This window comes from Bos taurus, chromosome 3 (genome assembly GCF_002263795.3).
Source record: "Bos taurus isolate L1 Dominette 01449 registration number 42190680 breed Hereford chromosome 3, ARS-UCD2.0, whole genome shotgun sequence".
Classification (NCBI taxonomy): Eukaryota; Metazoa; Chordata; class Mammalia; order Artiodactyla; family Bovidae; genus Bos; species Bos taurus.
In genome coordinates, this window is record NC_037330.1 from 26,099,065 (window position 1) to 26,111,889 (window position 12,825).

At 47.8% G+C, this 12,825-nt stretch overlaps 1 protein-coding gene across 3 annotated transcripts; it reads left to right on the forward strand.

The window, feature by feature from the left end:
• Window positions 1-637: 637 nt before the first annotated feature.
• Window positions 638-10,591, forward strand: TRIM45 (tripartite motif containing 45). 3 transcript variants are annotated; one of them, XM_059884783.1, is made up of 7 exons: window positions 638-727; window positions 1,290-1,822; window positions 3,430-4,163; window positions 5,860-5,989; window positions 6,608-6,722; window positions 8,791-8,917; window positions 9,791-10,591. In XM_059884783.1, the coding sequence occupies exons 1-7, from the start codon at window positions 638-640 to the stop codon at window positions 9,937-9,939; spliced, it is 1,878 nt and encodes a 625-aa protein (XP_059740766.1). In that variant the 3' UTR covers window positions 9,940-10,591.
• The last annotated feature ends 2,234 nt before the right edge of the window (window positions 10,592-12,825 follow it).

The following is a 12,825-nucleotide window of genomic DNA, read 5'->3' on the forward strand; positions in this document are numbered from 1 at the left end:
CTTCTCAAGCCCCAGGGAACCGGGATTCGAGCTTCCCGGCGAGTGCCACACGAAGGCAAAGCTAGACCTTGGTCCAACAGTCTCCCTGATGGGTCCTGAAAACCAGCCTGGCCCGGAAAATGCCAGGACCCAGCGAGCCGCTTCCAGAAGCTCCGGTAACCCGCACGCATGGCCTCAAGGACTCCTGAATTAAAATAAGCTGGGACGCCCAGAGGGGAACTCGCAGGTTCACAGGAGAGCCAAGGATAAAACGCCATTCGCCGCTTCCGAGTACTCGGGAACCAAGAAAACATCTCCCCCTTCAACTCCCCTTCTACAAGCCCTGGGCGGAGCTTGGGGCAACTGACAGCGCGAGCCACCAATGGGAGGCCCCAGGGTGGGTTCGTGGGACCAATCCGAGGGCGCAAAGGAAGCCTTCCCCGTGGCACATCAGCGCATCTTTCTAAGTTGTCCTCTGACCTCTCTGGTCGCCAGAGCCATAGAGAGGGAGACAGTCGCCGTAAAATGGTGACGCTGGCTATACTATGCCGCTCACTCACAGCCTTACCCTTTTTCTCTTCCGAGGCCCAAGCCCTGAGGCCGCCCCGCCCCCGGCCCTTTGCTTAATACCGCCCCTCCCCGGAGAGGACAGGGGAAGATGTGGAATTTCCAAAGCTTATTGGATGCTGGTGGTGTCACTCTGGAGGGCGGCGGGGCTCGCAGCGGCGACGGCCGCCCCTCTCTGACGGTGATTGGAGTCGTCTGAGTAGCCCCGGGATTGGTGCGAGGCGGGGCCAGAGCCGTCGGGCACCTTGGACCGAAGGGTGGGGAGGTGGTGGCAACCGAGGAGCCGGTGGGGGCTCGCAGCTCCCTTGTCCGCCGCGTCCCTTCCGCGGAGGGCCGGGTGGAAAGAAGGAGCGGAGAACCCCCAAGCTCATCACGCGGGGGCGGGAGTGGCAGTTATCGCGTGTCGGGCGTGGGACCAGTGGGGCCGGCGGTGGGGTGGGTGGTAGTAGAGGGTAATAGAGGTGCAGGGGTCCAGGAGTCGACAGCAGAATTAGCTGGAGACCTAGACCTGGGAGCGCTTCCGGGGAGGAGGACTTGGGGGGCAGAGGAGGGCGTGGGCGTGTCTGGTATGGGATGCCTTGCAAAGGAGGGGGCCTTGCTTAGTAGATCTGTGGGTGGCTCCTTTGAGGAATACTCTTTTTCCTTTTTGCCTTTTGATTTGCCGAAGGAGTCCCCATGGTCTCTGTACAAGTTTTGGAAACTGTCTCTTTGGGTGGGCCTAATCACCTGCTACTTCATTATAGAACTGCCCAGGGCCTTTTCTGATACTGAGCACAAACGTGGGGAATATGGCAGAAAAGAGGAGGCCGCTGCTGGGCTTCGTGGGCAAACTCCCCAGTGGAACCACAGCCGGAAACTCAGGCAAAACTCACTGCCCTTTGTGCATGGGGCTCTTCAAAGCCCCCAGGCTCTTGCCTTGTTTGCACACCGTTTGCACCACCTGTCTGGAGCAGCTGGAACCCTTCTCAGTAGTGGACATCCGAGGGGGAGAATCTGACACAAGCTCTGAGGGGTCCGTATTCCAGGAACTCAAGCCACGCGCTCTGCAGCCACAGATTGGCATCCTCTGTCCAGTATGTGATGCTCAGGTGGACCTGCCCATGGGTGGAGTGAAGGCTTTAACCATAGACCACCTGGCCATGAATGATGTGATGCTGGAGAGTCTGCGTGGGGAAGGCCAGGGCCTGGTGTGTGACCTGTGCAGCGACAGGGAAGTGGAGAAGAGGTGTCAGACCTGCAAAGCCAATCTCTGCCGCTTTTGCTGCCAGGCTCATAGGTAAAGACGGGAAACCCACCTGGTGTGGCCTAAGAGCGGAGTATAAAGAGGTGTCAAGGCAGAGAGATCCCTTGGTGAGCAGATGGAAAGGAAAGCTCAAATGCCATGGGAGGTCAGAGAACAGTATACAATGTGATTACAGATGTTCCAGAACAGTAGTTAAATTTTGCAGCCTTTATATAATACCCATGGTAATAATAGCATCACATGTTTGCAGGGTCCATTTCACTTTTCAAAGCTCTTACCCAGTTTCCTTGGCTCGTCAATCATTTGTATGGGGTGCTGGAGAAAGAGTATGATAGCAGATCCCCTGCCCTCAATCTTATTTGATCCTTGGAACTCAGAAAAGCAGGCACTGTTTTCACCCCTATTTATTATTGGAGGAAACTGAAGCTCAGCAGTATGTGGTATGCCAAGGTCCCATAACTGGTAAGTAATATACAACAATTGAATTTAAAATCCAAATCCTCTACCTGCCTGCTGTGTTTTCTCATCTCTGTTGCCTTCCCAGTATAAGGTGCTGATTGGTGGGCTACCACCTCAACCTTTGCCCTGTACCCTAGAGGTACTCTGGAACTTGGTGAGATGGACTTGGGGTGGGGATTACGTCTTTTATGGTGTTTGGTGAACAGTTTGTCACGGGAAATCACTTTGTGCCTTCAGACCACCTTCCACCATTCCAGAACATCACAGTATGAAATGGCCAATGTTTCAGGCTTAGCTACAGTGGTTTTTAAGTTCTGCCTTCCAGGTATTTTCTGGCCTCACCAACGGAACAAGTTAGCAGTCTTCATTCCTTCTATTTTTACCTTGTAATGATGACTACTTTGCTGCCAGCTAAGCAGCTGACCCTGTTTTGTCCACAGCCACTCTGCTGGTGCCAGAACAGGCATGTAAGCTTGACATTGCTAAGACACTAAACATGGTGTAACTCTCAACAGTCACCGTGGTTTCTGAGGATTCCCTGAATCTCTAGAGGGCTATAAAAAGAGGGAATTAAAAGAGAGCTTTGGTTCTACTGACCACTGATTTTACTCTTTCTAATAATGTTGATGACTTTCCTCTAGAAAATTCTAGCTTGCTGCTTTGGGCCACGGAGGCACTGGTCAAAGGAAATGCTTTCCCAGAGAGTTTGATGAAAGCTGAGGCAGACTCTGTTGTGCCCAGGTAGCTGCTTTTTAACTGCCTGAAGTTTATTGCTAAGCTGTCTGGCACAGGTCTCATCTCGCTGCTGGGTCTCCACCAAACTCTCCCCTCTAGCTTGCTGTAGCACTAGGCTGTGGCTCTTGCCTAAACTTGACAAATGAACTCTTTGGGGAAGGTCCCAGGAGGTAGCCTTACCATTGCAAAAGTCATGCACCAAGCCAGAGAGCCCTAGCCTCCTATCATTTCATCCCATAGAGCAAGCAGCCCTTTCACATAGGTATTACCCCAGTGTACAGTGGAGGAACTGGAATCCTAGAGACTCATGTGATTAGTAAGAGGTTAGAATGAGGAACTGAACCCAGATTTGTTGAACTTCCGAACCCATGACCTTAAAACTGCCAGACTGTTTCCCTGCTGGACTCGTCCCCTCATTTTCTGTTCCTGCCTCTGTTTGCCTCTAGGCGGCAGAAGAAGACGACCTACCATACCATGGTGGATCTGAAAGACTTAAAAGGCTACAGCCAGATTGGGAAGCCCATTCTGTGTCCTGCTCACCCTGCAGAGGAGCTGAGGCTGTTCTGCGAGCTCTGCGACCGGCCTGTGTGCCGGGACTGCGTGGTGGGGGAGCACCGGGAGCACCCGTGTGACTTCACTAGCAACGTTATTCACAAGCACGGGGACTCCGTGCGGGAGCTGCTCAGGGGTACCCAGCCCCACGTAGAGGCCCTGGAGGAGGCCCTGGCACAGATCAAAGGGACCAACAGCGCCGTACAGGAGCGGGTGAAGGCCGTAGCCGCCGACATCCGCACCTTCTCCGAGGGCTATATCAAGGCCATCGAGGAGCATCGGGACAAGCTGCTGAAGCAGCTGGAAGACATCCGAGTCCAGAAGGAAAACTCTCTGCAGCTGCAAAAGGCACAACTGGAGCAGCTGCTGGCAGACATGCGGACGGGAGTGGAGTTCACCGAGCACCTGCTGACCAGTGGCTCCGACCTGGAGATCCTCATCACCAAAGGGGTGGTGGTGGAACGGCTCACCAAGCTGAACAAAGTGGAATACAGTGCCCATCCTGGAGTCAACGAGAAGATAAGCTTCTCTCCCAAGCAGAAAGCAGGCCTGTGCCGTGGCTATGAAGTTTATGGGGCCATCAACACCAAAGAGGTCGATCCAGCCAAATGTGTCCTCCAAGGGGAAGGTAGGGCAACATCTCCCATTGGCGTGGAAAGGGCAGCGGCAGGACATGGTGTCAAAGACGTGTGGCATTTTCAGCTACGGTCTTCATTCGGCTAGGGAGAGAGTCATACCCATCCAACGGATGGTGATCCCTCCCTTGTCCTTTTCTTTCTGGTTTGTTCTGGTCAGGTTGCACTTAAGATCCCAGACAGGTGTGAGGCTTGACCCTTTTCCAGTTGAGAAAAGTAGTAACAACCAAAGAACTCAAGGATCAGACCGCTTCTCTCAGGTGACAGAACCGAGGCAGTGCCATAAGACATAACAGCATAGACCTCCGAGTAGAGTGAAATCCTGCCTGTTCAGAGAGGATGTTCGGAGAGGATGGTTCTGAAGAGAATTTCTGAGGAGTGAGGAAGAAGGGATGATGGTTTACTTTCTTTGATGCCCTTTCTGGTTCATGGAAGCCAGATACTGGCATTGAAAAGAATATGGTAGGCATTTCAGTCAGTAGGGGGAGAAACAATATCTTTTGACCATGGTGTTCGCTTCCTAAAGGAAGCACGTTATTCAAACATTTCACAGATCAGTTTTAACAGGAAGATTGTATTCTAGAGCCATCCTGACCCAGGCCAGGAATTCTTACCTGCTTGGAGGTCACAGATCCCTTTGAAAATGATCTCTCCACCAGAAAACGCCCACTCATTTGAGCATATGATTTCAGGAGAGTCTTTGCCCCTCAGAAAGCCTCATAATATTTATAGACCCCAGGTGAAAAAAAAAGCCTATTTCATCTGTCTTCTGAACCAGAAATGGAGTGAAAGTGTTAGTTGCTCAGTCATGTCCGATTCTTTACGACCTCATGACTGTAGCCCACCAGGCTCCTCTGTCCATGGGATTCTCCAGGCAAGAATACTGGAATGGGTAGCCATTCCCTTCTCCAGGGGATCTTCCCAACCCAGGGTTCAAAACCGGGTCTCCTGCATTGCAGGCAGATTCTTTACCATCTGAGCTATCAGGGAAACCCTGGACCAGAGGCTATAGCTATTGAATATGCCCCCCAGTGCCTAGGCACAGCTACCATGCTGTAGAGGACTTCAGGCATGCAGAGCCTAAACCGTCACGTGTACCTCCTGCCTCTTCTAGCAGGATCTGTTGCTCGGAGAGGGTAGTTTGGGGTTACCAGCCTCTCTTTGGGGGCTTCCCTGGTGGCTCAGACTGTAAAGGGTCTGCCTGCAATGTGGAAGACCTGGATTTGATCCCTGGGTTGGGAAGATCCCCTGGAGGAAGGCATGGCAACCTGCTCCAGTATTCTTGCCTGGAGAATCCCCATGGACAGAGGAGCCTGGTGGGCTACAATCCATGGGGCTGCAAAGAGTTGGACACAACTAAGCAACTAAGCACAACACAGCACAGCCTCTATTTTATTCTCTGAATACATACGTCAAGCCTGAGTTTTTTCAAAGCTTTCTTAAGGCTGAAATTAAGATCCAGGATCCTTTACAATCCAAGAGCTGCTGCTGGCTGAGAAAGAACCAAGTTCACCAGAAGTGACTCCCAAGAAGTATGCTCCAGGAAACAGACAGGAAGAGAAAAGAAAGGGAGGAAACTGGAAACACGACCTTTTGTACTAAACAGAAAAAGCAAGATGGTGTCTGATCTGGGGATGCGGTCACTACGTTGGCCTTTGAGATTGAGGACTGAGTGTTTATCTTCCACAGATCTTCACAGAGCCCGTGAGAAACAGCCAGCCTCTTTCATCGTGCTTTGTAAGGATGCAACAGGAGAGAGCATGGGCAGGGGAGGAGACAACGTTCAAGTCACAGTAATCCCTAACGATAAGAAAGACAGGTTTGTATCATGCACCCAGGCATCACGGACCTGGAAATCCAAGGTTCTTTGCAGTCATGGGGCTGCAACTCCAGTAGTTCAGCCTACCTCCCCATGATGCCATTAAGAAGTACCATAGGACCATGTGGACCAGATGCAATTCCTTGTGTGGGTTTTCGGCTCATATTTGATTCTCTCCCAAAGGTCTCATCTGCCCCCACAGACTGTCTTTATCCCAAGCTTTGAATAGACGGCAAAATATTCTGTGTTAGACTGAATGGTGCCCTTCTCAAAGTTCAGCCCCAATGTTTACTACTTGTGCTGGGAGCAAGTTATAAGCAAAGTCTTCAGGATTGGAGGATGGAGGAGGGAGGAAGAAGAGCAGGAGGTAAAACAGAAGCTGATTAGAGAGAACACTGATGTTTTCTGGAATTCTTCTGAATGTCAGATTAAATGAGGATTGATGTTACCTTCTGTTGTAAAGTTACTTTCTGAGACATGGAGAAGACATATCCTGCTTGGGGGACATTTAAATTTAATATTGGCTGTATGGTATAGAGTTTACATCCTGAATCAGCAGGCAGCTGAAGCAGGCTTTGTGAGAATGAGTGGTATTTTTGAACTCCCGTTTCTATACAGTCCCGTCAAAACGATGGTCCATGATAACAAGGATGGGACATACTATGTTTCCTATACGCCCAAGGAACCTGGCACCTATACTGTGTTGGTCTGTGTCAAGGAGCAGCACGTGCAGGTGAGTGAGGCCTTGCCTTCACTTCCCTGACCTTTCACCCCGCCCACCCCACCCCCAGTTTTGTCATCTTAGAATGTGGAGACATTTCACACAGGACCAGCTGTGTAGAGGGATTGACCAGGATTCTCTTCTTTCTTACTTCACCTCACTTTAGAAAGGGCCCAGATTTTGCAGCTCTTATTCTTACTAGAGGATACTGGTGACCCTAAATCCTCTTTATCCCTACTTCACCTGTTAGCAGTTATGCCTGTATTTTATCATTCTCCCAGTTAGTTTATTGGAGTTCTTAATTTGGGAAAGATGCCTTGATCACAGCAGGCAGTCTACCAGCAGATGAGTATGCACACATACAAGAAATATAACCTCACTCAGGATTTTCCAGCTTTGCTCAGACTGTGACCAGACATGGACTTACTGGAGTACCACTGGAAGAGTTATGCCCTCTCCTGTAACTAATCAGTCAACTATCTGCCTAACCATTTGCCCAGATAATTCTCTACTCTGTTTATATGTATACTTGTGTGTATACACACACACACACATATATATGCTTATCTGTTACCATGGTTACTACATCACTTCCACAGACATATGTAACACTTTCTGGTTTATAGATTATGAATTTTTAAAAATTGAGTAACACTCAACATGCCCAGCAGAATCTCTGCTGACATACAAGCTGCCAGAGTGTTTCCCCCAACTGGAAATTAACACTGACAGGGACAAGAAAACACCATAGAGCATCAGCATGTGTTAGGCTTGTGGCCTGTGCCCTGGGAAGACTCATAGTAGCCATTTGCTGCTTGCCTACTTACAGGATGCCATTTTTTTTCAATAATTTTTGATTGATCAATAATTCAATAATTTTTTCAAACATTATTTCACTTTTCTAACAAACCACTCAAACATAAGGATCGTCATCCAATTAGACCAAGAAAACAAACTTGCCGCAATACACAGTACCTGGGTAGAAAAATCAGAATTTGAAACAACATGTTTGAACTCCCAAGTTGTTTTTAAAACAGATTGTAGGGACTTCCCTGGCCATCCCATGGTTAAGACTCTGCACTCCCAATGCAGGGAATATGGGTTTGATCCCTAGTCAGGGAACTAAGATCCCACATACCATGTAGCCAAAAAAAAAAAAAAAAAGACTAAACTTTTTAAAGGAAGAGAGATTTAACATCTGAAAGGCTTCTAAGGTGCCAGCCTCTCTGCTTTGTGTTTTTGCATGGTATGTGATTCTCATATAGGAATAGGCAGATAGCAGCACTCATTAAATATTTACTGTTTAGCATAGGGTATAAATTCAAGAAGGAAAACTATTCTTAAAGGAAAGAAGGCAGGTAGGAGAATTTCTAATCCAAGAATTATTAACCACATGCCTAATCTTCCTCTATTTCATCTAACTTCACCAGCCTAGAATGAGTGGATGGGTAAACAGTTGTGTCCAGGATGGAGGGATGAAAGGAAAGGAGTTGGCTTAGGATGTGCGGGATGGGAGTGTGTGGCTGAGAAATTGGAGAAGGGACCGCAGATGTTCTTAGACTGCTCAGGAATGGAGGAGATGGAGACCAAAGTCAGTGACTTAAAAGCACAGTTGAGTTTACTAGTGCTTGCCTGGTGGCTCAGATGGTAAAGAATCTGCCGGTAATGCAGGAGACCCAGGTTTGATTCCTGGTCGGGAAGGTCCCCGGAGGAGGGCATGGCAATCCGCTCCAGTATTCTTGCCTGGAGAATTCCATGGACAGAGCAGCATTGTGGGCTGCAGTCCATAGGGTCGCAAACAGTCGGACGTGACTGAGCGACTAACGCTTTCAGTGTGTCAGGCGGTCTGCGTGCCGGGGCAGCAGCACGGACTCCTTGATGCCTCTCCTTGCATTTGTATCCGGCCCTGTCCAGCTGAGCACCCAGCTGGTTACTGACCCCAGTCACTGTTTGCCTCTGCTGTCCTCGTCCCTCCAGGGGCAGGGCCTGTGGCCAATGCTCTGTTTAGTCTGTGTGATGCTCAGCACATGCCTGTTGACTCATGAGGCACTGTTCTTTGCTCTTGGTCTGAACACTGAAGGGCTCGCCATTCACTGTGACTGTGAGGAAAAGACACCGCTCACACCCGGGCGTGTTTCACTGTTGCACATTCTGCTCCAGCGGAGGCCAGAAAACTGCTCGCTGCGCGTGTGGAGGCACCATGCCAGGTAAGGGGAACCAGTCACTCCAGAAAGCCCTCACTCTCCCTCTGTGCCTGTCTCCCAGCAGTGGGATCAGCCACCACCGTGACCAGGGTCAGGGTATTCAGACTCAGGCTTTGTTCCTAGGAATATAGTCCGTGCATGTTAAATGTATCACAGTTCTGAAAGTTTCATTTAAAGCTTCTTGGTTATGGAAACTGAAATAGCAAGATGAAAAGTTCTGAGTGCTTTTAGTTTTGATACAGTTCACTGATTCTAGATGCCCTGTGCTTCTCCTGGGATGGTCAGTTTCAGTCTGTACCCCTTCCAACAGCCTGAGCGCTGTCAAAAACATAAACCCATCCTGTTCCTTTTGAAACCTTAAAGAAATTCCAGGGATGGGAGAACAGATGAATAAATCAACTGAACCAAGTCTGGCTCTTTTCTTGAGGGAAGGAAACGTGGGCAGAAAGGTCGGCATCCCCGCAAGAAATCTAATTATTTTCAGTGTTCTGTCCTGTCCTAACTCTTACGGTGAGCCTTAACGTAGGCTCTTGTAAACTTTCTTAGAAACACTTCAGGATCTATTCTGTTTATTTCTAGCATTGTGCCCTTTTATTTAGATTTTGTTACGTTAAAATCCAAACCAATTCTTCTCCTTAAGTTCACAGTGTTAAAATAACACTGTTCTTACAACTCCAGCTAACCTTAATTGATTTGCTGTCATCTGTCCTGAGAGTCTTCCCAACTACAGAGGCATCCGAGAGCCTGTTCCTCTCGCTGGGTTGTTTTTAGATGTAAAAATATCCATGAGTCTGAATTTGGCCAGGAGTGTTCATTTCCATGGTAACTGCTGGACTGCCTTCTGATGGATTTCCCTCTCCTCTTTGGACCACGCAGGTGGGTACCTAGGCTGTGGCCACGGGCACAAAGGCCACCCAGGACGCCCCCACTGGTCGTGCTGTGGGAAGTTTGCGGAGAAGTCGGAATGCACGTGGGCAGGTGGGCAGAGCGCACCCAGGAGTCTCCTGAGGACGGTGGCCCTCTGATGGCTTCCTGCGCCCATGGTCACAGCTGTGGCCAGCACGGCTTCAGATCACCTAAGGACCACAGACCTGAGTTCTGAAGAAACTGATAGAATTAAAAACAAAGTGCCTTATGTTACACTCTCAAATCCGAGGACCTCTTTGTGAGTTATTCACTGATGGCATGTATGGGCAATCAGGCACCAGAGACCACATTACATTTGTCTTCTTGGCCAGAGGTCTTTGCAGGGAGGGGGAGGTAATCGGCTATCTGGTTTAAGTTAAATACCAGATGGTGCCCCTCATCAGTGTCCTTTTAAAAAATATGTACTGTAGTCCAGTAAGATAGCTACTGTACAAAATGACTAAAATAGATTTTAGAATCACACAGTGTGTATCTTAGGTCATCTTCAAAATCAGATCGATCTTTGAAACTTGCAGTTTTTAATCAAAGCTGGCTTTATAGGAGGTGTATAACGTATGCACTACTGTTGTTAAGACAATTAGTATGAGTGTGTGCTCGTGTTTTTGTATGACTGAACCCATTCATCATAAGTCTAAACTTGTTAGAAATAATGTATCCATGTATACTAACAAAATAGTATGTAGATTTGATCTCAGTTGTAAATAGCAAAATCTAATTCAATAAACTGTAGGCTGCTGCTGCTGCTGCTAAGTCGCTTCAGTCGTGTCCGACTCTGTGCGACCCCAGGGACAGCAGCCCACCAGGCTCCCCCATCCCTAGGATTCTCCAGGCAAGAACACTGGAATGGGTTGCCATTTCCTTCTCCAATGCATGAAAGTGAAAAGCAAAAGTGAAGTCGCTCAGTCGTGTCCGGCGACCCCATGGACCGTAGCCCGCCAGGCTCCTCCGTCCATGGGATTTTCCAGGCAAGAGTACTGGAGTGGGGTGCCATTGCCTTCTATCCCCTCATTTCTATACCAAGGAGGCTACCTTCTATTTTGTATAGGCATGGAGGGACCTATGCCATTGGAATTTAGAGCTCAGGGGAGTAATTTAGTTCCTTAACTTTTTGATACATAACTTTTTAAAAATTTTCCCCGAGCTGCACATTAGATATTTGTTTCCCTCAAAGAATAAAAACCTTTCCTCATGTCTACTTGTTGCTAGCACACCTTAAATGGATTATGATACTGCTGTTTAGGTGGGAGTGTCCCCACTTGCCCTCTACACCATGTTCATCTCATAGCCCCCAGAGCCTAGAAGGTTACTATTTAGTCAAGGCTAGACACATAGCCCGCAAATAAAAGGGAATGCTGTTGAAATAGGACCCTACAAATTCCTTACAGATGTACTCATGCCAGGCGATCCACATACCTTCATTGTCCTCACATCTCACAGCCTTGTCTTCTAGAGAGTCATTTTCACTTTTGTCTGCATATCTAGGAAATTAACTAGAAGCTTTGGCTCCCAGAGCATGCCAGCTTAACGGAAGAGAATTCTTGGGAGATGAAGTACATAGGACTGGTGCCCCAGCTCTGCCAAGGTCTTCACTGTATATATTCAGTGTGTTCACATTCAGTTCAATGTGTTCTTCTAGGATATTTGATTTCTTATATAGCAAAAACACAGCATGTATTAAATATAATTATTGAAGTCTGCATCGTAAGATTCATTAAGAAGCGACTCATTAGATTGATGAGTTGGCTCAGGCAAAGGAAGTGAAATAATCAGACAAAACACATTGACTGTCATGTCATCATGGAATATGTTTCCTCCTTAAGGAGGTAGCTACATTGTAGCTGTAAATTTGAAGATACTATATGCTCATTCTTTTCTGGAAAGATTCCCTTCAGCCCTATCTCTGACCAAAATCTGATCTTCCCAGAAGCCCTGACGGCCCTGTAATCCTCTGAGAATATTACTTGCTCTTCCTCACTCCTTATAATCAATCACTGGGCCCAGAGGTCAGGTAACAGTGCTTTAGCTCAGCACTGCTGCTTTAAAATCAGTGGTTTTCAACCAAGAGTGAATTTGCCCCTCAAGGATGTTTAGTAAAGTCTCAGACATTTTTCCTTGCCACAGCTGGGAGCAGGGTGCCACTAGCAGCTTTTAGGGAGAAGTCAGGAATGTTGCTTATGATCAATTTGGAACAGCTTCCCACAACGAAGAATTATCCAGGTCAAAGTGTTAATAATGCTGCTGTTGAGAAATCTTGTTCTAGACCATTATTCCCCCTTTAAAAATGGCCAGCCTTGAAGCTCCTGTCTTTATACAAAGACCTGTACGTGGTTCAGCCATCAACAGAGCCCTGAGTCATTTCTCCCTTATTCCTTTAAGATTTTAGCATCAAATTTGCTGATACTCCAGTACTACCCCTCATCAGTCTTAGAATAATTCAATATCTATGTACACGTAATGGTTGTGATTCTATGACCAATTCTCTAATGTTCTTTATTCCCTTACTCAGCATACAATCAGTCATACCCTAGACCTTGAGTCCACCTGCTCCCTCTGCATAATCTCAACTTCAAGCATCCTGCAACCATAACCTCCCATCTTTCCAGCTCACCCACCTGACTCTAATTCTACTTTCCTAGAGTCCCAGGATAGTGACCACCTCCCCACTATTCCCTTCCTGCCTCATGTCCTTTCCTTCAGCCTTACTCAGCTTAAACTCTACAGAACATCATTGCATTCTTGCATGTAGTATCCCTCTGTCCTTTTTCCCTGGAAAAACTCCAGATTAGATTTAGATCTCCATCTAACCCAACTGAATGGTCCTGGAGAAAAAACAAAAATGTTATGATGACTAGTCTCACTTTAAATCTGAGACCACTGATTTCAATGGACTTAGCATTGCCCAGTAGTTTGACAACATCTCTCTAGTCCATTTACTCTTCCACTCTTCTAGAAAATTATTTCACACTTCTCCTCAAACTGCAATT

Excerpts from the sequence above, each read along its gene's own strand:
- TRIM45 (XM_059884783.1), top strand. The coding sequence starts at position 638 with ATGTGGAATTTCCAAAGCTTATTGGATGCTGGTGGTGTCACTCTGGAG. Across the intron at positions 1,823-3,429 it reads TTTTGCTGCCAGGCTCATAG|GCGGCAGAAGAAGACGACCT; the intron begins GTAAAGACGGGA and ends GTTTGCCTCTAG. Across the intron at positions 5,990-6,607 it reads CCTAACGATAAGAAAGACAG|TCCCGTCAAAACGATGGTCC; the intron begins GTTTGTATCATG and ends GTTTCTATACAG.